The sequence below is a fragment of the Panthera tigris genome, chromosome D2, assembly GCF_018350195.1.
Source record: "Panthera tigris isolate Pti1 chromosome D2, P.tigris_Pti1_mat1.1, whole genome shotgun sequence".
In the NCBI taxonomy this organism is placed as follows: domain Eukaryota; kingdom Metazoa; phylum Chordata; class Mammalia; order Carnivora; family Felidae; genus Panthera; species Panthera tigris.
Window position 1 is genome coordinate 30,565,001 of NC_056670.1, and position 27,654 is coordinate 30,592,654.

At 54.0% G+C, this 27,654-nt stretch overlaps 2 protein-coding genes and 1 long non-coding RNA gene across 5 annotated transcripts in view; 1 reads left to right on the forward strand and 2 right to left on the reverse strand.

The window, feature by feature from the left end:
* Window positions 1-1,359: 1,359 nt before the first annotated feature.
* On the reverse strand, window positions 1,360-20,450 carry NPFFR1 (neuropeptide FF receptor 1). 2 transcript variants are annotated; one of them, XM_042960453.1, is made up of 5 exons: window positions 20,246-20,450; window positions 6,174-6,260; window positions 5,546-5,860; window positions 3,944-4,043; window positions 1,360-2,803 (listed from the first exon to the last, which is right to left on the reverse strand). In XM_042960453.1, exons 3-5 carry the CDS (start codon window positions 5,733-5,735, stop codon window positions 1,918-1,920), a joined length of 1,176 nt encoding a protein of 391 aa, XP_042816387.1. In that variant the 5' UTR covers window positions 5,736-5,860; window positions 6,174-6,260; window positions 20,246-20,450; the 3' UTR covers window positions 1,360-1,917. The 2 variants fall into 2 exon arrangements, with proteins under 2 accessions (XP_042816387.1, XP_042816386.1); XM_042960452.1 differs by lacking the exon at window positions 6,174-6,260.
* Window positions 20,451-20,615: 165 nt separating this feature from the next.
* Window positions 20,616-25,923, forward strand: LOC122231811. Of its 2 annotated transcripts, none has more exons than XR_006209061.1 (4): window positions 20,616-20,700; window positions 22,305-22,469; window positions 25,245-25,377; window positions 25,497-25,923. It is a non-coding gene; the product is annotated as an uncharacterized LOC122231811 (long non-coding RNA). The 2 variants fall into 2 exon arrangements; XR_006209060.1 differs by having other exon boundaries at window positions 20,634-20,892.
* The window catches only part of LRRC20 (leucine rich repeat containing 20), a 92,125-nt gene continuing 89,605 nt past the window's right edge, over window positions 25,135-27,654 (reverse strand). The window contains exon 6 of the mRNA XM_042960327.1: window positions 25,135-25,278. Coding sequence (XP_042816261.1) covers window positions 25,222-25,278 — 57 coding nt within the window. The 3' untranslated portion in view covers window positions 25,135-25,221. The remainder of the gene's footprint in view (window positions 25,279-27,654) is intronic.

Consider the following 27,654-nt stretch of genomic DNA (forward strand, 5'->3'; position numbering starts at 1 on the left):
CAACACCAAGCACCAGACATGGGGCCCATACATGCGCTAGTTGACGAGGGACTAGTTAGGGAGTCCTTTCCTCTCCTAAGCCCTGCATTCATCACCCCCAGATACCTGGGCCTGGGTGGGGTCATGATGGATCTTGGCAGCCTGCTCAGCATGTGGGTTATGGATATTGTGCACAGAGCAGCTCGGTCTGGATATTGCAAGAGTAGACACAAGAGACTCCCATTTCCCAGACTGGCAGCCTGAAGGGAGTCTGGTTCCACGAGCGTCCTGGTTCACCATCAGGCAGAAAACCCCCGTAGAAACTTCGGTTCTCCTCCCCATTTCGCCCCACCCACGTTCCCTGAGAGGCAGAACGCAGCAGGGGCAGAAACCACCAGAAGACAAATTCCAATCCCCATCCTGCCGCTCCGTGGCCTGTGACCTCGGCCCCCTGCAGCCTCAGTTACTTTGTGAAACGGCAGCAACAACATCTGGCATGGGTCAAATGAGACAGTGTCTGGGGACAAGCCTGGAGAATGTACTGGACAACTGTTTTGGAGCTTTCTGCTGCTGTGACGTCCAGCGCTTAGGGCAGAGTGAACGGGGTTAAGTCATTGTCCATTACTGAAGCCATCAAGCCTCCGAGCTGCCTCCTCTGGCTTGACCCCCGGAAACATTCGCTTGCTATGCACTAAAATTCTAGCAACATGGTGTTTTCTATAGAGATGAGGGGGGAAATGCCCAGTTCGCTTCGGATTAAGGGGGGCCATGCAGAGATCACCGAGGCGATCCCATTTCCTCCCATCTCCTGGAAGAGAAACCTCGTTTCTTCGAGGCGATGCAGGTGTACTGGTGAGAGCTGCAGAGAAGACAAGGGGGCCTCCTGGCCCCTACCCCTTTTCAGAGGACAAGTTATCTGTGCCAGGGGGGTTAGTGTGTGTCCTCCAGGAGGCCCCAAAGGCCACCCCAGCTTTGATTGACCTATCTCCCTTCAGAGCCCCGAGGAACCAGAGAAGCAGGGCCCTGCGAAGGCTTTGCGCTCGCAGCTCCGGTGGGCTGATGTCTTTCCAAAAGCTGCAAGCAGGTCCGGTGCTCTCCCTTCCTCCGCTCCACGAATAAATAAACCAAGGCCTCCCTGTGGCCTTGCAGCTGCCTGTCGCCTTGTAAGTTCTTGCCTGGGTGATGGTGGAGAGCCCTCCTGTTTTCTCTGGGTGAGGACCCGAAGGGCAAGACCCAGAGTGTCTGCAACTGACACTCCTTCTGCAGCTGCCCGGACGCGATGTCCCCTTGAAGCACAGTGGGGAGAAGAGAAGGGCCCGGAACACCTCTTGGAACAAACAAGACAAACCTACACAGAGTTGGCAGGAAGGGCACAGCAGGTTCTCCTGGAAAGGGTGAGGCCGAGTGGCTTCCGTCACACATAAGGGACTCCAGGACATGGACACAAAGCATCGAATGGACAGAGCAACTTCGCTTTCCCATCCTTCCCAGCTGCGTAAGTAGGATGTACCCATTTCACTGCGCCCCGCCTTCGGGGGCCCTTGTGGAGGCAGCTGGAGATGCCCATACAGGCGCTGGAGTGGGGGCTCCTGTGAGAGTTCCAGCTGAGAGCCCCGGCTAGGCACGCCTCCTCTCTGGTCCTCAGTTTCGCATCTGGAGAAGCGGAGACCAGAAAACCTAGTCCCAAAGTCTCGCGAGGATTCGGGGAGCCGGGTGTGCGCGGGGCCGCCGCAAGGAAGGGTGCGGTGGAGCCCACGTTAGCTCCCGCCCCGCCAGGGGGAAGGCGGTAGAGGAGGTACCGCTAGCTGCCACCGCCTTGTATGTGACAGCGAGGCGCCAGGCACCGTCTCCCGACACCACACCCGATTGCAGTCCCGTCCTGGCCTCCCATGTCCCGTCGGGGCCCCCAGGTTCAAGGGCCCGCCCTCCCCATGCCACTCAGATATCCCACGCTGGTATGGTGAGGGGCAGGTGGGGGCAGCCGGGACGCTCCCCGGCTTGGGCCAAGCCGTGGTGGGCCACCCGGCCACCGCGCAGCGGGAGGCGGCCGGGCCGGGGCGTCCCGCTGCTCTGGCCGGACTCGGAGGGCAGGCCCGAGTCGCTGGGCTGCACCTCCACGGAGACCGGCGCGCGCAGGAGCCCGCCCGGCCGCTCCGAGTAGGCCTCCCTGGGGCTCGCCCACTGCGGCGGGCAGAGGCGGGCGCGGAAGGCGGCCTGGAAGCCGCGGCGGAAGTTCTCGTTGAAGTAGCCGTAGATGATGGGGTTGGCGCTGCTGTTGAAGAAGGCCAGCCAGTGGGCGAAGGGGAAGGCGTAGACGGTGACCAGGTGCAGCTGCGGCTCGCTCAGCTGGCCGTAGTCGATGAGCAGCAGCAGGGCCCAGAGCGGCAGCCAGGACAGCGTGAAGACCAGCGCCACCATGACCAGCATGTGCACCACCCTGGCCCTGCGCCGGGCCCCCGGGCGGCCCTCGGGCGCCACCGCCTCCCCGCCGGCCCGCGCGGGCCCCGAGGCCTTGCAGAGCTTGCGGGCGATGCGGGCGTACATGAGCACGATGAGCGCCAGGGGCGCCAGGTAGATGTGCGAGAAGAGCACGGTGGTGTAGACCCTGCGCATGCCCTTCTCGGGCCAGGCCTCCCAGCACGAGTAGAGCGGGTAGGAGCGGTTGCGGGCGTCCACCATGAAGTGGTGCTCCTCGCGCGTGACGGTCAGCGTGATGGCCGAGGGGCACATGATGAGCAGGGCCAGGGCCCAGATGACCGCGATGGTGACCAGCGCCTTGCGCAGGGTCAGCTTCTCGCGGAAAGGGTGCACGATGCAGCGGAACCTGCGGGGAGGGGGGAAAGAGGCGGGCTCGGGACGGGTCCCAGGGGCCCCTGTGCCAGGGGCGAGGGCTGCCCTGGTCGGGGCTGGGGGCTGGGGCGTGTGGGCACGCCACGTGCATCCTCGCACCGCACCGTGGGCAGCTTCCAAGAGCAGCTCCCGCAGTAGATCTAGGTTCGTTTGCAAGCAAGCTGATTTCTCACCTGAGAGGGAGTCAGCTCCCCGCTGAGTAGTCAAGGAACAAAGGCAAGGAGGACGGGAGGGGGAACGGAACTGCCTGCAGTGGGAAACAATCCTTTCTGTGCACTTGGTGGGGGGGCGCGGGGGGTTAAACTGATTAGCTGGCAGCTAGCAAAGTGATCAGCCTGCACATTCTGTCCTTGAGTAGGCTGATTAGGTAGGTGCATCAAAGAACACTTTTAGCTGTTTACAGATTCTCCAGAAAACCTTGGGAGTTCAGGTGTGGAGTCTACGTGACAGGCTGTCCCCATGTCATCTTGGCCAGTGTCCTTGCCTGCCTCCCGTGCTCTGGGCAAAAGTGCCCAGATGAACCCTTAGTGCAAGGGCTCACTGAGGTGGAGGAGGGAGAAGGACCTGTTGCATGAATTTGGGTTTTATTGCTTGCAAAGCTTCCTTGGCCCCTGGCTCCCTTCTGTTAGCGGGCCCATGCTTATGAGAGACTCTGATGGAATCTGAGGCTGAAAGAGACCAGAAGTAGCTTCTGGTAGTGTGGACATGGGGAAGTGGTAAGGCCTGGGCTGCCAGGGAACAGCAAGGGGGGCGTGGAGGGGGAGTGAAGGAGCAGGAGCACACTGAGCCCCCTGCCCTCGGAAACTGGCTTTCCTGGCTCATTCTCATGAGTGGCAGGAGTCACGGCTTAGGAAACGAGGCCTGCCCTCAAGCTCTCATAGGACCCAGGAATCCCTATTAAACCTCGGCAGGAGCTGCCTCCGGGCCTTCCAGAAGGAGGTGGAATTCTCTGCAGGTCCCCCCAGTATAGAGGGCAGACAGCCCCACAACCCTTCCCTTTATGGCTCACGATTCAGCCCCAGGCTGAATGGTCATGCCCAACCATGGAGACAGAGGCTCTTCCTAGTGCCGGGCCTCTGTCAGGCGGGGAGAACCCAGCCGGGAACCCTCTCACCTTTCCACAGCAATGGCCACCAGCGTGAACACGGAAGCCGACACAGACATGCCCTGCACCAAGCCGCTCATCTTGCACGTGGCGTTGTCAAAGGGCCACCCTGCAATGACAGAGCCCATGACAGAGCGAGTGCCTCATCCACAAAAAGCCAGACACCTTGGGCCATTTAGACCAGTCCTCACGGTGGCTCGGATCTTTCCTCCATGTCCTGGTGGTGGTGGTCATCCTCTCATCTGCTTACACACTTCCAGAAATGAGGAACTGACCAGTCCGAACAGTCCAAACTACCATGGCCGGTTCTCACCATTAGAGAGGCAATCTTTTTTTCTTTTCTTTTCTTTTTTTTCTTTTTCTTTTTTTTTTTTTTTGAGCACGTGAGAGAATTCTAAGCAGGCTCCACACTGAATGGGTCATTCCAACAATTTTTAAAATTGAGGCATGTGAAAAGGACTGGAAGACACCACCTTACCCAGCTAGTGACTTTGCCTTATCACTGTGCTTGCTGCTTGTGTGTGCCTGTATGTGTGTGCACCTGTACATGTGTGTGCGTGCACGCATGCCTGTGGGTCTAGGTGTGCCAGGAAGGAGAAGGATGAGCAGTTTATGTTCAGCAGCTGTGAAAGAACTCGAGATCCAGCAGTGAGTGAAGGGCCCACCAGGCTGAGCCAGTGCAGCTGAGGGGAAATTGTTTGCCCTGGCTCTACTACTCGGGTCCTGAAACCTACAGAAACACAGGCTGTGATTCCCCAAGTCGGGTCAGTCACTGGTAAGCCCCTGGTTGGGGCTTTTCAGGCTCTGGATCTGGGCTCAGGAGCCCCGAGCTCAGGGCCTATGAGCTCAGATCTCTAGATGTCTCCATGGCCCTGGAAACTAGTCCTTCCCCATGTAGAGTCTCAGGGTGTGTGGAGCCTAATTCTGAAACAAGGCAGGCAAATCACGTGGGAGAGACTAGACAACAGTGTGATCCCTCTGACATTTGGAAGATGGACAGGTAGGAATTTAGAGGTTCGGTGGTCTAGTTCTGCCTGAATCCCTTCTACCAAGTCACTGCTAAATGGCCAGCCCGTCTCTACTTGGACACTTCCAGTGACAGGCAGTTCACTACCTGTCAGACAGAACTCTCTTTCGTTGGAGAACAACTCAAATAAGTGGGGATTATTAGTTTCTTATTCAGAGGGAACCTGCCCCCCTACGACTTCTTCCCACTGGTTCTAGTCCTGCCCAGGGGAGCTACAGTAACACGGGTTAGAAATATGGGCATGAGGCCATGGGACTTGACACTTAGCTGGGTAACAACACACATGTCCCTTAATCACTCTGGGCATCAATTTCCCCGTCCCCAAAATCAGGATTTTGTGGGACGCTCATTGGATTGCTCATTGGATTGCTCTAAGGATTCATGAAGGTAATGCAGGAAGAGTAGGTCATACAATGCCTGGAACAAAGAGAATAATTAACTCATTGTATCTGTTATTTCTAACCGAATCCCTCAGCCACAAGACTGTCTTAAGTTTGAGGCAATGACATCTTGGCCAAGAGACCGAGCCAACCACGCTTTCGGGGGCGAAGGGGACTCTCACTGCCTCTGCTGCCTCCACTCACCAGTGATGAGGTTGTCCACGAGAGTGGTGGGCATACAGAAGATGCCCACCAGCAGGTCGCTGACAGCCAGGTTGAGGATGAACATGTTGGTGACGGTGCGCATGTGCCGGTTCGTGAGCACGATGAAGCAGACCAGAGCGTTGCCCACCATGCACAGGAGGAAGATGAGCACATAGGCCACAATGAACATAGCTGCCACCGGTGAGGAGTGCTGGTAGTAGGAGGAGAAGGTGAGGTTTGCAGCCAGGGTGGCCTTGGCATTACTCCCATTCTGGCTTGGGGGCCAGCTGCTGTTGGGAGGCTGGGCGGGCTCCCCTAGAAGCAAAGGAGCATACAGGTCAGGAGCCTTGGCAAAGAAGGGCTGACTGACTCCTTGCCATTGGGTGAGACCCTTCCATGCTTCCAATCCCGACCATGCCCTACCGCGCCCGATCGTGTGTTCAACTCCAGTTGCAACCGGATTCGCTTTCGACCCACAGCACCCAAACCCTCATCTCATACCCCGACCTTGTCTCGTCCACAGCTCACTCCCCGATGTTGGCTCTCCTCCATTCCCATCCAACTCCCCCGCCTCTGCCCCATCTGGGCTCCATCCTTCTTAGCCCCGCTGTCTGCCCCAGAGGCTGACCTCTAAGGACTACATCGGCCAGTTTCCCTTGCCCTCTGGTGTCCGACCAGGTTCAGCCAATGGGAAGCACTGAAGGAGATTGAAGGACTGGAGAAGACAGAAGGCAGGTTACTCATCTCCCGACCCCCTCCATGCCTGGCCCAGTTCTGCCTGTAGGGCTGTCTTTACGGATACAGCTCCTACCAGGTGACCCTCTTCCATGGCTCTAGCTCTTTGAGGGCCACAGTGACACTATTTTCTCTCCTTGCACTGACAGCTCCCTGGGATCGCCAGTCCTGGGTGCTCGTCCATCCCTGCTGGTTCTCTTACCTCCCCTCCCACCCCCCATAAATGCCCCCTATTAACCTCTTCAGATAAACACTTTCTGAGTCAACCGCCTGTTTTCTCCTGGGACCCTGACTATTATACCCTCGGAATCTCTGTTGTCCCTCCGCATCGCCTCTACAGAACTTTAGCTGGGAAAGGCAAGAAGGCAGTAGACAAAGGGACAGAAAAAGAGGACTCTGAACCAGGGTAAGAGCAAAGGCACACATTAAATTTACCAGAAGACCACCGAAAGCCAAGGCTACCCTGCCTCCTTCACTCTGTCCCATCGTGGCATCAGCTGCTTCACTGGCACAGCGTCTAACAAAGCACTTCCATATGTGTTATTTTATCGAACCCTCCCAATCACCCCACGAGGTAAACATGTTAGGTATTAGCCCCATTTGAAATGGGAGAACTGAGATCAGAGGGGTTCTGTGACATTCTCAAGGTGGCTCAGGCGTATGCAGCAGAGGTGGTCCTTCTCTGTGTGTCTCTGAGTCAGTTTCAGGCTTTGGCATGTGCTTCTCCAGCCACCTTTGGGAAGGAGCAGTTCGGTGTCCAACCACAGCTCCTCTGGGAAGCCATTAGATGTGGTGACTCATGATGTTGTCTCATAAACTCTCCTCCTGCCTTCCTCTGGGACTGAATGTGGTCTGTTCCAGGGGACGAAGAGTCTTTGGGGAGTCTTCTGTCACATCCAGAGCTCAGCCACTAGCCTGGAGACCCCACGGAGGCTTGGGATCTGGAGGCTAGAGACGCTTAAGGGCCAGTGAGCTGGCGTGACCAGGGCTGGAGGGACCAGCAGGTGTATCAGGGGCACTCAGGGTGGGGGTGGGGGTGGAGACGCTGCAAACCTCAGGTGCACGATGAGAGGAGGAGGTGATACCCCCTGCTGAGGCATTCCAGGGCGTCCAGTTGCATCCAAGCATCTTTATTTTAATATGGAAGATGTCAGACATGCACAAGAGAGAACATTATAGTGAGTGCACACAAGAGCGTATAGCTCAGGGAACCATTACAAGGGAGTAGAGTATAAGGAACTGCCATGTGTACATCCTCCACCTCCGACAATGGGCAACTCAAGGCTAATCTTGTTTCACCCATAGCCCCACCTCTCTTTGGAATATCACATCACTTCCTTTCATCCACAAACATTTCCAGTTTGTATTGCTAAAAAGTAGGACTAAAAAAAAAAAAAAACAACAACAAAAAAACAACAACCCACATAACCACAGTATCATTATGATACCCAACAAAATTGACCGTTATGTCTAATATTATCAGTTACCCAGCATCCAGTACTCAAATTCCCTGATTGTTACATACTTTTTTTAAACATTGTTTATTTGCTGCAATCTGTACACCCAACACGGGGCTCGAACTCACGACCCGGATATCAAGAGTTGCATGCTCTTCTGACGGAGCCCTCTAGGCACCCCTGTTATGTGCTTTTTAAAATCGTTGGTTTGCTCGAGTGAAGATCCAAACAAGATTCTTGTTACCTGTAATTATGTGGCAAACCACCCCAAAGTTTAGTGGTGTGGCACTGGAGCTTGGCAATCTGGGTGGCCCTTCTTCAGGTTCTCTGGGGATCACCCATACAGCTGTGGTCACCTGATGGCTTGACCAGAGCTGGGAGGCCCAAGATGGCCTCCCTCATGCGGCTGGTGGTTAGTGCCAGCTCTTGGCTGGGGTGTCTTCATTCTCCTCCACGTGCCCTGTCATCCTCCAGGAGGCTAGATGGGGCTTCTTTACAGCTTGGTGGCCATAGGCTTCCGAGCCAGCAAGAGGAGAAGCTACAGACTTCTTAAGACCTAGGCTCCAGAATTTTCACGTCATTATTTCTGCCACCATCAGTTGGCCAACGCACGTCACAGAGTCAGCCCAGATTCAAGCTGCAGGAGAAATGGTTTCTACCACTCAGTAGGAGGGACGGTAATGTGACGTTGCAAATGTGATTCATTAAGGTCCATCACTGTAAACTCGACTGCCACCTCCATGTTGCATTTGGTTGACGTGGCGGTGAATCTCTTAGTTTCTAGGTTCTCCTCTGCCTCTCTCCCCCTACACTTTGTCGTATAATTGAGTGAGCCATTTGTAGAATTTCTCACAGGCTGGATTTTGCTGAGTGCTCCCTTGTGATGTCATTTTTACATGTTTTACTCTGTCCGCTGTATTTCCTGTAATTGACAATTAGATCTGAGGGCTCAATCAGATTGTGTCTCGTGGGCTTTTTTTGGGAAGGCAGCTATGCTCACCACTAAACCACCAACGCACACTTGTGGTCTCTTTGTTAATGCCAAGCTTGACCATCATCCTGATCCCTCCACTGTCGGGTCCCGTCCGCTTTTCAGCAATATTTTCGGCAGAATCCACTAAGGATTATCGCGGAACCCTCATTGTCTTTCAGATACGATCCAAACTCTTTACTTGGCCTCCCAAACGCTCTGCGGTCTGATTTCCTGTTGCCATCTCTGACCTCGCTTCCCTGCCACATCCCCCTTTGCCCACTATGCTTTGTCGCTCCTGCCTCCTCCCCCTTCTTTAGCCCTCGGCTTAAAGGCCGTCTTCTCCGAGAAGCCCAACCCGATCACTCTGTTTCAGGCAGGTGCCCCCCCCCCCCATTTATTTTCTCTCGTAGAATCTTATTTATTTTCCTCCATCTGTCAATATTTGATTTGTTTTCACGTTTACTGGGTTTTTCCCCCCACCCTTGGAAGTCAGTTAGTAGCCATAGCCCCAGCATCTCTGCAGTGCCTGCCCATAGTAAATGGTTCAATAAATGCCTGTTGAATGAATAAATATTTGTATGAGGGGAAAAGGAAGGAAAGGTGGATTCTGACACCAGGTGATAGGGTCCTGCTATAAGCTGGCATTGTTGGTGTCGGAAGGCCTTCACAGGCTCCTCTGGAAGGAACCCCCATCCCAGTGTCTGTTGGGAGCCTCTCCAGGCAGCTCACCCCTCCGGAGCACCAGGTCAGCTCTGAACCGGTCCCCATGACTCGAAGAAATCCGTGGATGTGCATGGGTAGACTCCAGGCTGTCTGTCCTCTGCCCTTCCCTCGAGCCTCAGAAAACTGCTAAGTGAGCTCATATTCTGCAGTCTGTCCCTGGGAGGCGCCCGGGAGCGACCCTGCCCATCTCTAGACCCTTGGCTGAGCGGGGCATCCGTCTCTACTATTCGTGCAGCTTCCGGCATTGCAGGATGATCCTTTCTCAAAGAGGAAGGATTCCTGACAACTCCCCTGGGTTGAGGAGCAGCCAGGCCTCCCACCCCAGCTGAGCCAGGCCAGCAGCCAGAGACCTCATTAGCACCCTGGACTTGTCCTTTCTGGGATCTGCCCAGTGGATACATTATCCTTGTATACATTGTATATTTACAATGTGGATACGTTAAAGCCTGTGAAAATCTCTTCCGCTGAGCCCAATTAAAGCATTCCCCTACTGGGGGAGCTTCCTGGAGGTCTCAGGATATAATAAGGGTTGCCTCCAAGGCATTCTGATAATCGCAGAGAGCAAGCCCAGGGCCAGAGAGAAGATGGGGGTAAGCTGGTGCTCCATGTGCGGTCCGGGCCAGCAGCGTCAGCATTAGCTTGGAACTCGTTAGAAATGCAAATTCTCAGGCCTCACCTCTGATCTAGGGAGCCAGAAACCCTGGGGACCGAGAGGCGCAGCTGTTTTAACACATTCCTCCAGGCGATTCCGATGCAGTCTAGTCTGAGAACCACAGATTTAAAGGACTTGGACCGAAGACCCTGGAGATAGTGGACACACACAGACTGGAAAGTCCCAGCCCTCCTCCCCACCTTCTTCCCGGTGACTTCAGGCAACAGGCTGGATATTTGTGTCTCCTCAAAATTCACAAGCTGAAGCCTAATCCCCAATGTGATGAGATTTGGAGGTGGAGCCTTTGGGGTGTGATGAGATCACGCTGGGCAGCTGTCATGAATGGAATTAGTGACTTGTAAAGAGACCCCAGCGAGCTCCCTCCTCCCTTCCAGCATGTGAGGACACAGCGGGAAGACGGCTGTCTGTGAACCAAGAAGCGGGCCCTCACCAGACACCGAATCTGCGCCTTGACCTTAGACTTCCTTGCCTCCAGAACGGAGAGATGGGTTTCCGGGGTTTCTCAGCGCCCCGCCCTGTGGTATTTTGTTACAGCAGCCCCGAAGGACGGGAACACCGCCTCACCCCTGTGGGGACTCAGCATTACCATCTTGAAAATCGCGACACACGACGCCTGGCTATGACCTAGCGCAGGTCACGTCGCCACCCTGGGAACCAGAGTTCTCTCTGGTGAAATGGAGGTAAGCTCACACGTACCGAAAGGAGGTGTGGTGAGTCAGTAAAATAACGAGTAAAAGGACCTGGGCGCACTGCTGGGCACATGGCTCACCCCACGCCTTAGCTCTGTGATCGGTAGTGTTGACAGTGGGAAGTTACACCGTGGATGTGAGGACGAGATCCTCATAATCTTCTTGGTCTGGGCCACCCCGCAAAGCCTGAGAGATGTGCGAGGGAGCAAACACCACCACAACGAATGCCTTGAGCACAGAACCAGGCTGGGTATTTGTTTCCCTGAGTCCACGGCGGTCCCCTCTGGGAACGTCATCGTTATCGCCACCTGCCGATCCGTCCTGGCACCGCGTGGGAGCTTCGTCCCTCACTGGAGACCTGGGGCTCACCATCCAACAGCCCTTCCTGAGACCCTCCTGGGTGAACATGACCTGGGCCGGGAGGCTCCGGGGACCTGCTGAAGAATACGACACAAAACGGCACAAATGGCTGCTGAACACATGAGACGAAGAGTTGCAATTCGTTTGTGATCAAACAAGTGTGGTTTTAAAGAACACCCTTCTCATCAGGCAGGATGGTGGGGAAGGAAAGTGCTCGGTGATGGCCAGAGAGTGGCTGAGGGTAGGTGGGGGGAGGGGGAGGGCACACGGCAGCTCAACCTTCACAGTGGGGCACGTCCATCCGGCACCCTGCAGAGGACTTGCTCCAGGATCCGGCCCGTTCCAGCTCTAGGGACTTATCCTAGGGAACAAGATCTAATGGTGTGGGGGGAAATAGCGACCACGGGTTGTAGTAGCTACAAAATAATATCTATGACAAATCTGCATTCCGTGTAAAAAGGTGTGCATGTGTGTGTGTACGAATGACAAAAAAAAAAAAATAGTGTTTGTCCACAGGGATGTTTCAAGTGCTTTTTATTTTCCTTTTCACTAACTTGCAGTTTGACCTTTGCCATCAGGAAGAAGCTCTGATTTTTCAATGTGATTTTAATTTTTTTTAAATTTTTTTTATTATTTTTTTAACATTTTATTTTTGAGACAGAGAGAGATAGAGCATGAACGGGGGAGGGGCAGAGAGAGAGAGGGAGACACAGAATCGGAAGCAGGCTCCAGGCTCTGAGCCATCAGCCCAGAGCCCGACGCGGGGCTCGAACTCACGGACCGCGAAATCGTGACCTGAGCTGAAGTCGGACGCTTAACCGACTGAGCCACCCAGGCGCCCCTCAATGTGATTTTAAACCGATTACACCTGTGGTTCTAACCTCTGACTCAAATCAAAATCACCTGGCTTTTAACACTACAGCACTGCCTCCGAATGAATCAGAATCTCTGGGAATGGGGTCCAAGCACTGGCGTTTTTCTTAAAAAGCTCCCCTGGTGATTTTTCACGTGTTACGAATTTGCGAACCATTGACGTTCATCACGGTCCGCGCTTTCAAGGCGCTTCTGGTCAGTGCGTCACACTGTGGGACTCACCAAACTCTTTGAGACCCTGGTGCATTTGAATTCATTTTACAGATGCTTCCCTAGTGCTTTGTCCTGATATACCAAGAAATGATTCCTGTCCCGATAGAACTCACCGTCTTTGAAAGCTCCAGAAGTGCCCTCGATCATCCACACACTTTCAGGGGAGTGGTGGGCGTGTGGGGCTGTGGCTCACCTTGCACCCCTTACCCCTTCTCGTCTTGGGGAGTAAGCCCTCTCTGCGTGAAACCTTAGAGGGACTGTCAGTCGGGTGTCTGCACTCGCCCCTGGCCAACGGATGGCCAATCAGACCTTTTCTGCTTTGGACTTGACTCTGGATCCTATTAACACAGCTTCTCCTTCTGTTGGATGAACTAGCCCCACTCTTCCAATGCGTTCCCATTGATGATTAAGTTAGCCAGAGACCGTTCCTGTTGCTTGTAGCTCAACGTCTTGACTAATACGAGGACATCAAAGTTGATCATCTTTGAGCCTCCTTGGAATCTGTGGAGTCCAGGTTTCAAAACCCCAGGAACAGTTGGAAGGGGTAGGGACAGAGCCCCAAGGTTCCTCCTCCCCAGATTAGATATCAGCCCTCCCTATGCTTCCTCTACCAGGGCATGCCATCTTCCATGAAGTCTTTGCCGGTGCAGACGGGAGAGGACATTGACCTGGGAGTCCGAAAACATGGCCTTGAGAATTGGCCCAGGGGTGGTCACTCCAAAACTTGCCTGGAAGAGGGGCTCGTGGGGGTGTGTGTGGGAATTTGATTTGAAGGCGAAGCTTGGGAACTTCTCTTAAAGCTGCTTTTGCCCAGTTTTTACAAGGAGGTATGTTTAGTTTGGGGATGTTTGAGGACCGCTGATGGGGGAGCTTAATCCTGTACACCACCCCTTGGTACGCCTCTGTGAACTGGGGGGACCCACTTCACTTCCCTGTGTTCTCTGTGGCTTTCAAAGGCAGATGGCCTGGGCTTCTTGGACTCCCGACCTCAGGGGGTTGTTCCCAGGTTCAGTAAGATATCAGAGTAAATGCTAAAGGGTTTCATAGACCTAAGGGCTGTGTCTTGACTATATCAGCTATCTGGCAGGCAGCTGCAGGGGACAAAGGGGTTATAGCGAGGTCCCAGTTGATTTGGGTTTGTTCCCAAGGAGACCAGCCTGGGCAAGCCCTGTGTTGGGGCCGCACAGGGGAGTGAAGGGTGGGTGTGTCAGGCGATGACTGCTGAGGAAGGAGGCTTCCTGAGACCTGTGACTTCATTTCTGTCCCTCCTGGCAGCTGAGCTAAAGCCCACCACATCCCAGGCACCCACTGCAGCAACACAGATCTTGCAAGTCTGGCCCTTCTTTTTAAAAAAACATTTTTTTAAAACATTTATTCATTTTTCAGAGTGAGAGAGACAGAGCATGAGCAGGGGAGGGGCCGAGAGGGAGACACAGAATTGGAAGCAGGCTCCAGGCTCTGAGCTTTCAGCACAGAGCCCGAAGCAGGGCTCGAACTCACAGACTGCGAGATCATGACCTGAGCCAAAGTTGGACGCTCAACCGACTGAGCCACCCAGGTGCCCCAAGTCTGGCTCCTTCTTGGTGAGTAAGAGCAGGTAGGCCTCCCAAGAATCCTTTGGGTTGGCAAAGGCCAAGGCTGAGGACTGAAGGGTTCCTATAGCAGCTGAAGGAGCCAAACCAGCCTCTTTTTGCACTTTCCCTTCTACTCTGGAATCCTTTCATCTCTCCTCACTTCCTCCTGGAGCCCTCCAGATTTCTCTGTTTTACTCATTCAAAAGCTAGATTCCGGAAAGAAGGTTCTGATGCAAATCGTTTACCTCTCGGTGACAATTGACGACACTGAGCTGCTCTTTACTCACATATTAAGCCTATACTCCCAGCTCATTTAAAGGAATTTCAGACCTTAGAATATAAGGGTAGAAGGAATTTACAGGGAGAGCAGAAAGGGAAGGGACTTTCCTCTCTCTCGCTCTGGGTAAGGCTAAGCATATGGCCAGGAGCATCCTTTCTGGGTTCTCTGATTTCTTCCCCAGGGTCTACCTGTAGCACTGGTCACATTCAGTTTCCTCTATCAGCTATGTGCAGAAATGTTTTTTCTTCCACGAAGCTAGAAATGCCTTAGGGACAGAAACAATGCCTGTTCCATCTCAGAAAGATCCCCACTATCAGGCACAGGGCACAGAACATGCAGACAATTAATAAATGGTGGCAATTAATATAGGTCCTGAAGGCTATCAATTTTCCTCTAAGCACTGCTTTAGCTATATTCCATTGGCTCTGATATATACCGTTTCCATTACTGTCGAACTACTTTTGATACAGCATCGAGCTCTCTCTGACAAGGGAAGAACTGTTCATCGCACAGATAGGAAATCAAAGCTCAGAAGCAGAGACATGCTCTTGGAGCAAAGGAGGCAGTTTTGCTTGGCTCGAGGATTCAGAGTCCATCAAGGAAGCCAGGTGACCCAGGCTGAGCCTGAGCCCCTGATCTGGTTCTGCCACCTGCAATCATTTTCTCCTCTTCTCGTGGTATCATCCGGCCACCTGTTAAGATCTCCAGTGTCCCTTTGCAGCAACTGGGGATCTTTGATCCAAGGGGTCCCTGCCTTCCCCAGGCTACACCTGCAAAGCCGACACGATGCATGCATCATCTGAAACCTTTCCTGAAGAAACAGGCACGCAAGTGGCCGGACCCAGACCCAGTCTACCCTGAGCTCAATCGAGAAGTAATGGGAGTGAACACTTAACTCCCTTGGTTTCCATTCGTCCCCCACCAGTACTTCCCAACCAGGCATCACCACCTGAAGCTTCAGCATCCCTGTCCCAAGATCCTTATGTGCTCTCTCTAGCATGATCTTCTTTCAGGAATAATCCTGATGAATTGGTTCACACAGATGAGGAAATGACTCATAACAGCTTCAAGTGCAGTGTCTCTTTTCGGTGTTTGCATTTCAAAGGGAGTCAAACCTTAAATCAGAAAAAAAAAAAAAAAAGCTCCAATGGTGCATTTTTAGTTACTAAAGAGAGAGTGGCAAAAGGTTTTTGAGGAGAGACTGAATTTAATTATTTTGCATTTGGATCCTAAGTCGATCTGGTAGAAATTAGCAGTGTTTGTGAGTTCCACTCTCTGTGCTACAGTTTCCTCATTTCTAAAGCCAGGGTTGAGCACCTGCTCACCCAGGCCTCTCCTGGCTCTAATAACCTGGGGTCTTTGCAGTGGAATGGCCACACAATGATTGGAGAAGTACTCACTGGTAGGAGTAGGACAGACTGCCGTCAGACAGACCCTGGCTCCTGGGAGAAACAGACAGGCATCTGCCTGGCCTCTGCCTCCCAGCGGCAGCTGAGACCCCTCCCATTCTCCACTCCTCACAAGCCAGGAAGGTGCCAAGGGTCATCAGCATGAAGCCGGATAGCCGGTCTCCATGGAGGCCGCAGCCCCAGGTGTCCCCAGAATCTGGGCCGTTTGTGCAGAAGCCAGCAGACCTGCTTTAGCTCAAGCCAGGGCAAGCGGCACCTCCTGAGCGCAATTTTATCGTCTGTTAAATGGAGGTGACGTGGTCTCCCTGCCCACTTCCGCGGCGGGATGAGAAGCTCCAAGGCGGTGAAGTGTTTTGCAAAAACTCACAGGGCACAATGCCTCTGGCAGCGTTTCCAGGGGGCCTGGAAAAGCAGAAGCCACCCGGACAAGACGTTTCTGTGTCGTGCACTGGAGGCAGATGAGCTGGCTGACTCCTCTCCTCTCTCCAATGACCTTCTTCCGCTGCCTGGGCCGCTTCTCCACAGTACTCCCACCTCCAGCCACTGGACGCGTACCTCCTCCCAGCCCCGGGGGCCTCCCTCGGCCACACGGCTCCCGGGCCAGGCGGCAGCCGTGGAGGCTGCCACGGGTGCCAAGGAAGCCACTAGACGGGGGCTGGGCTGGAAGGGGGGGTGGGGAATAGGTCTGATTTGCTGTGCTCTGCTGACTTAGAGCACGGAACACCACGGCCAAGGCCAGTGGGAAGTCTGATGGGGGTTACTGCCCGGCTGGCCCCCAGCAAGTCTGCAGGAAGCTTAGCAGACGGCGGCGGCCATCTGTAGGCCCTGGGAGAAGGTTTTTGGCCCTCAGAGACCCCTCCAGGCCATATTTTTGGTCCAGCCACCCAAGAATTCCCCCTTCAGGCTCCCATCAGCACTCCCTAGTCCAAGCTGGATAATGAGATGTGGTGAGGAGCTAGCTTCTAGGCCAGCTCTGAGTGCTAGGAAGTTCTTCCTGATGGTTGAGTTGAATCGTCTTAATGTATCTTGCCGCCACCTGTCCGAGTTCCGATCCCTGGGGCCACATGGAACGAGAGTGAGCCCCTGTCCCCAGGATCACCCCCCTCTCCCTACCTTTGTCCCACCAGAACAACCAGGGGCTCTTCAGGGAAAGGGGTTCTAGGCCCATCTTACTGACGGTCCGCTTTATTCTGTCCAGTAAATGTCCTCAGGAGTACAAGCCAGGGCTCCCTCATTGTAAATGGACACAGTGGACTTTTTGGACTGAAATTTAGGACTTTGCATTTCACTTACATTTACATTTCATTTTCTTGGTTTCGATCTGCATGTTGAGATACCCTTAAATCTTCAGTCTGTTGCCATGTGGGTTTTGTGGTCCTTATCCAAAGATTTCATAAGGATGCCTTTCAATTTCCCTCTAAATTGTTTAATGTCAGGTCCAAGTGGGAGCCCGAGGGACCCTTACGTTGCACTGAAGCCTTTAATGAAAGCCCTGTCATCAGTCCTCCAGCCCCTTCCCACATCTTTCCATCAGTTTCCAGGGCTCTCACGAAAGATCTTTGCTGTGTCCTGCCGAAATGCTGCAACTCATCTTTGTTCCAGTCTGAAGGAAGAAATTTGGGGGGCACCTGGGTAGGTGAGTCGGTTGAGCAACCAACTTCAGCTCAGGTCATGATTTCACGGTGTGTGAGTTCAAGCCGCGCACGCGGGATTCGAACCCACAGACCGTGAGATCATGACCTGAGCCGAAGTCAGAGGCTCAACTGATCGAGCCCCCCCAGCCCCCCCCCAGTCCAATTTGCTTTTAAACAACACTAATATTGGGCTACTCACGAGTACTACATTATTTTCCTTCTTCTTGAAAAAAAAAAAAACGTTTTTTTTTAGAAAACAATGATGCGCTTCTTATAAAACAGTCCTGAGCACTAACTATCAAAGAAGAGAGTGAACATCACTGAAATCGCACACACAGAGATAACCCCGCGGCCAATGTGTCCGTGACGCCTCTTGCTGTGGACCCCTTCAGCCTGAAGGTCCAGCTGTGGTGGACCGTTCCTGGCACCTCCCGCACCTCACCAAGCCTGCGCCCGAGGGTGTCTCTGCTCTGCTTCCTTTGAAGCCAAGAACAGGAACCTTCTAGGAGTGCAGGAGGAGAACCAGTGGAAAGGAGCAAACAGCACCAGCTTCCCATCTCACGTGGGGGAAATCTTGGCCGCTCTCTGCACGTTCCCCAGAGGGTCCCGAGAGGGACAGAGCCCTCAGGTGCCCGCAGCTAAACCCAGCTCGTTCATGCACCCAATTTCTTGTCTTTTCTCCCTCTCCCACCCTGCTCTCTCTTTTTTTTTTTTAATTTTTTTTTAACATTTATTTATTTTTGAGAAACAGAGGCAAAGCGTGAGCGGGTGAGGGGCAGAGAGAGAAGGAGACACAGAGTCTGAAGCAGGCTCCAGGCTCTGAGCAAGCATTCAGCACAGAGCCTGATGCGGGGCTCGAACCCACCAACTGTGAGATCATGACCTGAGCCGAAGTCAGACGCTCAACCGACTGAGGCATCCAGGCGCCCCCCGCCACTCTGCTCTCTTGACATCCGCTTTCAAGCATCAGAGAAACTCCCCGTGGCTGAGCCCTTGTCTTAGGGTACACTTTCAGAAGCGGGGGAATCCAAACGAAGATGTTAGCGACCATCTCTTTGCAGACATTTTACATACATCGCCAATAACAAGCCTACGTAATCTTGCATAAAGGGGATCGTACTCTACGTGGGTTCTAAAACCTACTTTTATGAAATTACTCACAGTGGGCAGGGAACATACTTTCATGCCTGTAAATACAATCCTCAATGCAGTTCTTAATGTCTACATGCTATGCCACGGCAGATGTGTTTCATCATTTAATTTACTTAATTATGGGCCTCTAGATGGTCTCCAGTTTTGCACTGCGATGAAAAAGCTCATGCATGTACCTTTGTAAGTGTTCAGGACGGCATCGTTTGACAAAATTCTGAGATCTTCAGAATTGCTTCATTGTTTCCTAAGTTTTCTCTACGTGTTTGATAATCTATTTCGGCATTTTCTTAGAGGCCAGTATTAATCTTAGCAGGTTAGAGATTTCTTTTCTTTTTTTTAAAAATCTCCCTTTACTTCCTTTTTTGAAAATCAGGACAGTTGCCCGTCTTCAGTTTTCTCGCATTTTTTTCACCCTTTGTAATTTCTTTTAAGGCAATGATTACATCTGCCTCCACGTCCCTGGGATGTCACTTGTCTGGGCTTCGATGCCTTCTTCCCCTCAACCTGTCTTGGGTTTCAATTTCCTCCTTATGCTCTTTATTCTATCATTTGGAGTAAAATTGCCTGTGCCCTGCTCCGCCTGCCCTCCCTTGTGCGTTAAGCTTGTACCACCTATCTCGAGCCCTGAGCCGAATTCCTTATTATCCTTACTCAGCCTTCAAAAGCGCTTTGCTCTGCCTTTGTTAATTTCCCCGGGCTTCTCTTCACTCGAGCTTTGGTGTTTTGCTAACACTGTGCTTGCGGATCCTGCCAACCTTCCAGATTCATCTCGGGTTATGCATTCCTCACCGCATCTTTGTGTGTGTGTGTGTGCTTTTCAAACCCTGCAAGTGCAGCGGCGCAAGACATTCTGTGAAACTCTCTTTTCTTTCTTGCCTGCAGTCCAATCATTTCCTTGGAATTTCAAGGTTTTATGATCTCTTGAAGTAGCCTCTCTTACCGGTATGAATTTGTTCAACGCGTCTTGCCTTATTTTACCCTTACACCCACCCTGTGAAGCCGGCTAAATGTAAGTTTCTCCCTTCAACAGATGGGTAAAGGGGCGCCTGGGTGGCTCAGTCGGTTAAGCGGCCGACTGCGGCTCAGGTCATGATCTCACGGTCCGTGAGTTCGAGCCCCGCGTCGGGCTCTGTGCTGACCGCTCAGAGCCTGGAGCCTGTTTCAGATTCTGTGTCTCCCTCTCTCTGACCCTCCCCTGTTCATGCTCTGTCTCTCCCTGTCTCAAAAATAAATGTTAAAAAAAAAAAAAAAAAAACCAGATGGGTAACCAGTGACCCAGAGAGGTTTAGGCACCACCCCAAAGACACCCAGCAAACCAGCGGACCAGTCCTCAGTCCTCTAGGCTCTTAGTCTAAATATGGTTTCCCTTGCCCACCGTGGCTGAGATGGGGCTCTGGACCCCCCACTTGGTAAGGTTGGAGCAAGCAGTCTTCTACCAGGGACTTATCCTGCAGAGTCCTGCGGGTCAGGTCCATAAATCCACCTTTCTTCTAGAAAGAAAAATTCTCTCTGCATGGAAGAAGTCTCGTCTAGAATTCCATCGCCACCCCCTCCCCCCCACTAGTCCCACTGCTTCTAGCCAGCAAAGCCGGTGGGTGACAATTCCACTGAGGTCAATAGCTGAGCTCACCTGGTTTCAAATGACCCCCTGCCCACGCAGGAGGCAGGGTGCATGCACACAGGGACAGAGAGGCACCAGATCTCTTTCTCCCGCCCTGTCTCTCTGTCTCTGTCTCTGGCACACACATAGACGCACACACAGTACGGAGCACTCTAGGTCTTTCTCTCTCCCTCTCTCAGTGTCTTTCTGCTGCTGTCACACACACATTGTCACAGTGCCTGGCTCTGGACAGCTGTCAGTGATCAGATACCTCAGCCCCTTTGCCCTCCCTTGGCTCACTGCTCCTGAGTCAGTACCAGAGCCCACCCTCAGCCCCAGCTCCGGGCTCACTCACCCTCCATGCTGCCCACTCCTGCCGGCTCTGGGGAAGGGCACAGCGGGCCCCTCCGACCTGGCAGGGCAGGGGGGGAAGTCTCCGGGCGCTGGGTTGGTCGGCCTGCCCGCGCCCCTACCTCTGAGCTCAGCGGATCGAGTCCGGGGCCGGCAGGAAGCGGGCAGGGGCGTGCGCCCGCAGGGCCCGGTCCTTCGCGGGGTGTCGCTCCCCCTCAGGGCCCAGAGTGAGCCCGGCAGGGGTCGGGCTCCCGCGCAGCGCTGCTGCCTGCCCCGCTCTGCAGCCGGCAGCCCGCTGCCCCTCGCCTCCCGAGGCTGGAGCGAGGGAGGGGGCCAGCGCGCGGCGCCGTCGCCATGGCAACCCGCACGCCTGGGCCCGCCGCAGCGCCCCCTGCCCACTGTGCGCCGGCCCGTCTCGTGGACGAGGCCGTCTCCGCAGGGACCCAACGCCCCTCCAAAGTAGGGGACACTCCCCACAGCCTACTGCAGCTCTGGCAGCGACGTCCACTAACTCTGTACCTCTCTCCAGTGCCACGCATCCCGGCCCCTGTCCCCCCACCTCCTCTTTATCCCACCCCAGCCTGACCCCTAGTCACCCACCCTAGTGTCCAGGACCTTGGGGCCCCGCTGAGAAGGGGATGAGAGGCAGCTGTGAGTACACAGGAGCGCCAAAGGAGGGAGGTGGGGGCTCGCCATCAGCTCTGAGCTCTGCGAGGAGAGTGGGGACAATGTGTCTCCTAGATGGCCACTGACTTTGGAATCAGGGAGCCCAGGCGTTCACCGCTTTCCCCCTGGGGCAAGTTTCTAAGATCGCACCCTAGTCTCCGTTTCCGCGTTTGTGAAATGGTTTCGAGGGGAGTACATGAGATGTCAAAGTTTCTGCCCAGCACATAGTAGGTGTCCAACAAATGGTCCCTTGAGCAGGATGGGAGCGCCCTCCAGTTATCCAAGCCCTCATCATCCCCCAGTAGTCACCGCCATAGACTTTTGTCACATGAACGAAGATCCTGGTTTCCAGGCAGATGAGAGTGAATGGCCCATTCCTTCCTGTATTGGGGGTGGGGGGGGTGGGGTGGGGTGGGGTGGGGTGGGGTCTATATCCGGGGTTTTGAGGACAGGGTTGGAATCCAGCTCCTTCCTAGCCTCCCTCCAGCTCCTCCTCTGCCCTGAGTGGCTGTCCGAGTCTCAGGACTGGAAGGCCTTAGAGGCCACTGGGTCTAACCCCGCCCTGGGGCAGGTGTCTGGATCCTCAAATCACCCTCTCTTTGCCCGGGATAGATGGCCCTTAGAGAAAAGGGGGGATGGAGAGCACTTTCTCGAGGCCGCCCTGCCGCAGGCTTAACATCTGATTTTCTTTGGTCTTTTTTCTTCCTGTGGCTTGCCTCAGGCTGATCTGTTAAATGGGACAAATAATAGTACTTATCTCCTAAAGCCGCGTTGAAGATGAATGGAGTTACTCTATGTGACGAAGATGAATGGAGTTACTCTATGTGACGCACTTGGAATAGTGGCTGGCACATATAAGTGCTCCATAAATCTTACTCATATCATTACCGTCTTGAGTCCACCTTCCAAGGGACGTGCTCACCGTTCTTAGAGCCCCTCTGACTGTGACAGGTCCTATCAAGCCGCCTTGATCAACGTGGAGGTCAGGGCACCGCTGTAACATCCGCATAGCCTGGCATTGCCATTCACTGTAGGTGTGACTTCGGGGAAAGTTACGTAACCTCTCTGTGCCTCAGTTTCCCCTATCCTACAAAATAGGGATAATAACAGTACCCACCATACAGTCAAGCACTTACAACCGTGCCTGGAACATAGCAGGTGCTCAGTAAATAGGAGCTGACTTAATTTGGGCACTAGGCTTTGACTCAAAGCCCACTTTTTCACTCCCACCCCCCTTCTTTCCCCTTTCCCTGCCTTTCACTTTTCCTCAGCAGCCACATCGTTCTAGGGCATTCACTTAGGCTTGTGGCCAAGTTCGCACACTCCCCATCTTTTTTATTTGAATGGTTCTGGATCACAAAGCCTCTTTTTTCTTCCTTCTGCCTCCTGTTCCACAGACTTCCTTCTTCCACCTTTGCACGATGCCTAAGTACACGAACACGCCCAAGCACCACCCACAATGATCTCAGTGGGTCCAGCCTCTGAAGGGCAGGGAGGGCAATGCCGTGGAAAGACCTGCGTGTGAATTCTTCCTCCACCATTTATTACCCGTGTGACCCAGGGTAAGTCATTTAAGCCCTCTAACCTCCTCTTCCCCATCTGCACAACGAGATTTATGATCCTTTTGTCAAGGCTGCTGTGGGATTAGAAGTCAGGTGCCCATAATACGGTGCCCTTCCTTATCCCCAAACAGTTAGACTGGGTAAAGATCTTTCCATGCGGATTTAAAAAAAAAAAAAAAAAAAAAAAAAAAAGTGCCCCCTTTCACTCCCCTCCTTATCCCAAAGGGGCTCCCAGGAAACCCGAGGCACCTCAACGTTCTGGTTTAGATCATGCCTTTCTCCCAGGTTCACCTGACCGCAGGGCTGGGGTACTTCCCAATCCTGAACCTCGGATCCAGAGCCCTTTAATCAAGGCACCACTGCTCCTATTTTGCATGTGAAGCCACTGCATTAGTCGATGCCTTACCCCACACCGCACAGCTGGACAGTGGCTAAAAGAGAAAGAACCCTCTTCTGGACTCCTTGGGCATTGGCCCTGCCACCCCCACCCCAGCCTCGAGGGTCTTGGCCCTCTGACAGCATCTGAGAAACTATGGGTGTAATCATCCAGGGCACAGAAGCGATCTCTGTCCATCTGGAGGGGGTCTGCCCTTCGGGGCTTCCTTCTCTGCCCATTCTGGCCAAGCTCTTGGCCTGGCCCCTCATCCTCAGGGGGGCTGCTCCCCATCCCGACCCACCCCCATCAGCTGTAATGCAAGGAATCTTTTCACGGAAAGCCCCACTGTCCTGGAAACAGATTTCCACCTGAAGAGCTGGGTACCAGGAGGTGGCATGAGGGCAGGGAGACTGAGAAGGTCCTGGACAGGAGAAGAGCCTTCTGTACTGAAGAATCAATGTGGACTCCTGCTTGGAGAAGGGTCTCAAGGGAGCAGGGGAGGAGGTAGAGGGGGATCTTCTTAGGATCAAGCTTTCTGGGGTGGGGGGCAGTGAGGGAGGTCAAAGGAGACAATATCATGCCCGAAGGACCGCCTTTCTCCTTGGAAGTTTATTTTCTCTATTTTTCAAATTTATTTTAGACAGAGAGAGCATATAAGTGGGGGAAAGGGACAGAGGGAGATGGTGGGGGGCAGGTAGAGAGAGAGGGGGAGAATCTGAAGCAGGCTCCACTCTCAGCACAGAGCCCAATGCGGGGCTCGATCCCACGACCTTGGGATCATGACCTGAGCCCAAATCAAGAGTCAGATGCTCAACTGACCGAGCTACCCGGGCGCCCCAGTCCTTGGAGGTTTAGTGTCCTGGTCACAGGCCTTGGGTGGGTACGGATGGAATGCACAGGCCCAGGCCGGCCCCTCACACGAACTCCTTCTCCTCTCAGCCGGATTGGAGGTGTGTTTTGAGCTGTCTGAGAGAGTTGATAGGAGCCTGAGGAGAGGTTGGCATGAAGCTACAGGGTGCCCTGTGGGAAATCCTGGGCGGTGGGAAAGCCAAGCATCTCTGATGGGAGACCCAGTCTCTCTTTCCCAGCCTGGAAATGAAAATGCACTTGGCCTTTAGGGCAAGGAAGGCCGACGGCACAGCCATCATTTTGAAAAGGTTCAAATCCACAGGGAAGGGGTAGGGGTCTCAGCCTGGTGGCAATACGGTCCCTGGGAAGCAGACCCCAGCATGCTGCTGGGGTTTCCAGCATCTATTTGGTGGTAGCGGAGGGGGTTAGGAGAGGAGGGACTACGCCCTTGAAGGACGAGGCCAGGGGAGCTGCAGAGAGGCTGGGGTCTAGACCGAGGTGGGGGCCCTTTCTGGGAGCCGGGACGTGCCCCTCCTTCTCCCGTCAGCCTCTGAGGAGCGCTTCCTTCAGAATGCTTTCAAATGCTGATTAGTGAGCTCTCCCTAAGGAAGGAGGTCCGAGTTGTTATCTGCATTTATAAATGACGAGTGAAGGCTCTAATGGCTGACTCACTCCTACAGCTCGGCTACAGCGGCATAGCCCTGGAGGAGAGGCGGGGAGTGCGAAGCAGACAAGCTCCCCCAACCGCAGGCCCCAGGGAGGGCCCCAGAAAGAACCCAAGGCAGGAGCCAGGAAGCCTGTGCATTTGTTAGGGCTCTGCCCCCAGCTCCCTGCTCAGTCTTGGGCAAGCCTCTCCACGTGCCCTTTGGAACACTCCCTCTGGAACTCGGTGTTCCCATCTAGATAATGGGAGTGGTTGGGGCACGTGGGTGGCTAGTGGGTTAAACGTCCGGCTCTTGATTTCGGCTCAGGTCACGATCTCACGGTTGGTGAGATCGAGCCCAGCACAGGGTTCTGTGCTGACAGCGCGGAGCCTGCTTGGGATTCTCTCTTTCTCTCTGCCTCTCTCAAAAATAAATGAATAAAAACAAAATGAGAGAGGTTCGGACCAGAAGAACTTTCTTACTCTGCCAGTTACCTTCTCCTCTGGAGAAGGTAAGTCTCTTCTTACCTTCTGGAAGGTAAGTCTCTTCTGGGGAGAGAAGAAGTCTCTCTCTGGAAGAGAAGCCTCTTCTGGAAGAAGTCTCTTCTGGAAGAGGGGCGGGGTGGGCTCCTGCACCCTGGGCGGTGGCCGTGCAGGCTTCTGGCTCAAAGCGGGGTTCAGGTCAAGTTCCACAGTGTCAGGAAGAACACATGTTTGGCAAAGGTGTTGAAGCTTCTTGGGGAAGGGGGGCAGCTTTGTGGAGGCCGCCCAGGGGCCTCCTCCAGGTTGGGATGGGGGGCGCTTTTGTAAACCATTTCCTGGGCTCTGGACGACAATTCTAAGAAACATCGACCGTGTTCGAAAGGCTTGGGTTTGAATGCCAGTTATTCTGTCTGACCTTGGCCAGGATCCCGGGCTCCTCCAGTCCTCAGTGTCTTCATCTAGAAAACGGAAACACAAAAAGTAGCGATCTCCTACGTCATTGTGGGGACTAAGGGGGAAAAGAAATGGAAAGCACTTGGCAGAGTCACAGACACGTGGTAAGCTGTTAGTGTACATTTTTATTTTGCTTTTTTCACCACCTCTGTTTTTTTAATTTTTTTATTTTTTGGTGTTGTTTCTTTGTTTGTTTTTTTTTACTCCGTTCCTTTTCTTGCAGTGCTGGTTTTCCTTTCCCTCAAGGTTTGGATCCTTTAACGGAAACACAGAGCTGGTGATCTGCTTGGGCCGGGGAACAGTCACACCCTCCCAGGGGACTCTGTGATTAGGAAATGTTACCAAACCTAGAGACGACGCCAAGACAGAAAGTGCACGCTCGAAGTGCTGTTCAACAGGCTTGCCCACGTGAATGTACCACGGTGGTTTGTTAGTTGCCGTTAGCGAAGGGCACAGGCTCTTAAGAAGTTACCAGTGAACTTGTGGATTTGTTTTACAGCAGGAAGGAACGTCGGCCCCGGGTGACCATTTCTTGCCCCAGCTGTTCCTTCCGTAAAGAGCTACATAAACTCCAGTCCCTCAAGTGCTCTGGGAATCAGCTTTATCATCTTACGATTCCCTCATCAGTTAATAAAATTGAATGAAATCTTTGGCACGTGTTCATGCTATCGTAAGACACATGTCTTTAGCTTCTGAAAATTACACTTGGGCGCTGCCTGCCACAGGGACTTTGACGTGGTGAGACTGAGCCTCAGCCGGCGAAAGCCAGGCTCTCAAACTTCAGGGGGCCCGCAGACCACGTGAGCGTCTCGTTAAAATGCGATTCGGACTCAGAAGTTCTGGGGAGGGACCAGGCCTCTGCAGTTCCGACACGTCCCCAGGTGCTGTCGATGCTGCCCGCTCAAGGACTACGCTTTGAGCGGCAAGGGCCCGGGCAACCTCTCAGGGAGGTTCTCTAGGGAACCCCCTTCGCCATCCTGACAGGGGCCGGAATAAGATCGATCACAGGGAGAGCCTAAACATAAGCAGTGGTCTCATAGCGGTGGGACTTTAGGCACAGTGGCAGGCTGGTGTGGGGGGTGCTAGGGGACTGCCCACGCGGCCTGTGCGTACCAGCTACCGGCCACTCCACTTGGGAAGAGTCCCAGCCGCGGTACCTCGTGGCTTGTGAGGGATGGGAGGACCACAGTGAGGAGGATGTCCTACTACTTGTCAGTCCTTGGGAGGCAGACTTCCCTGGTGAGATGCAAAGGCCCTGAGGCACGAGCAGCCTGGAGTATTAGAGGAACAGCAAAAGCCAGTGTGCCCGGAGTGCAGTGAAGGAGCGGGTAGCACGAAACAGCAGTAATGGGAGGAGGAAAACATCAGGCTTGAAGACCATTATAAGGACTCGCGTTGAAGTGCATTGGAGAACCGCCGCAGGACTTGGGCAGATGAGTGACTTGGGATTTAGAAGGCCGCTCTGGGTGCTGCGCAGGGGAGAACAGAGGCCCTTCAAGGTGCAGGGGTGTGGGCTCTGCTTCCAGTCTGGCTTACTGGGGCTCCAGCGGGCCTGGGAACCCGTATTCCAAAAACACCCAAGTGACTGACTCGTGTGGTCCAGAGACCCAGGGCCGTCCCTTGCACAATTTCAGGAGCCCGTTCGCGTTGTCCTCTGTGTAACTGGTGCCAGTTAGCTAGAGTGCATCACGAATGACGCCCACTGGGGCCGTGCGAGGTGGCAGTCCCGCAGGGGCCACCTCGAAGACACCCTAATTTAAGTGCTTCCGGTCTACAGGAAAGAGGGTGCCCGGGTCCCGTGGCTGTAAGAATTTGGATGCACACACACGGTGCATCATGAGCCCCAGCTGGCCCCGAGCCAAGGCCTTGAGGGCCTCACCATCCTGAGTCATCTGTTGACCTCCAGAGCCTGCGACAGAGTTTCAGAGATGCCTGAACCGGTGAGCGTGCGGTGAGCAGGTGGCGGTGGAGGGGGGGGGGGCGGGCGGGGGTGTCTGTCGGTCTTCTCATTCCCCGTGGGAGTCGGTCTCCCACCAGCATCCAGATGTGCTCCAGCGATGCGTGACAGGCGTGTGTGCCCTGAGAGCCGGGAGGTTCTTGCGGAAGCATTAGGGCCGTGCTCACACAACGCAGGTGTCCGCGGATGGGAGAGGAAGCTCTGGGGCGTGTGAAACGGGTACAGCGCTCCTCACCGAGGGCTGCTTCCCTGCATCATCTGTGGCTAACCCCTCCGACATCAGGGAAGGAAGGCAGCGGGAGCACCCGTTTCCCAGATGAGGAGAGTGAGGCTCAGAGAGGCCTCTTCACAGGACTGTGATGCGAAAAGCCGCGTGTGAGCTGGAGAAAGCCGTCGTCTCTCCTGCCCGGGGCGGCCTCCCAGT

Excerpts from the sequence above, each read along its gene's own strand:
- NPFFR1 (XM_042960452.1), bottom strand. Across the intron at positions 4,044-5,545 it reads CGTGGACAACCTCATCACTG|GGTGGCCCTTTGACAACGCC; the intron begins GTGAGTGGAGGC and ends CTGTCATTGCAG. Across the intron at positions 2,804-3,943 it reads GTGGCCATTGCTGTGGAAAG|GTTCCGCTGCATCGTGCACC; the intron begins GTGAGAGGGTTC and ends CCCTCCCCGCAG.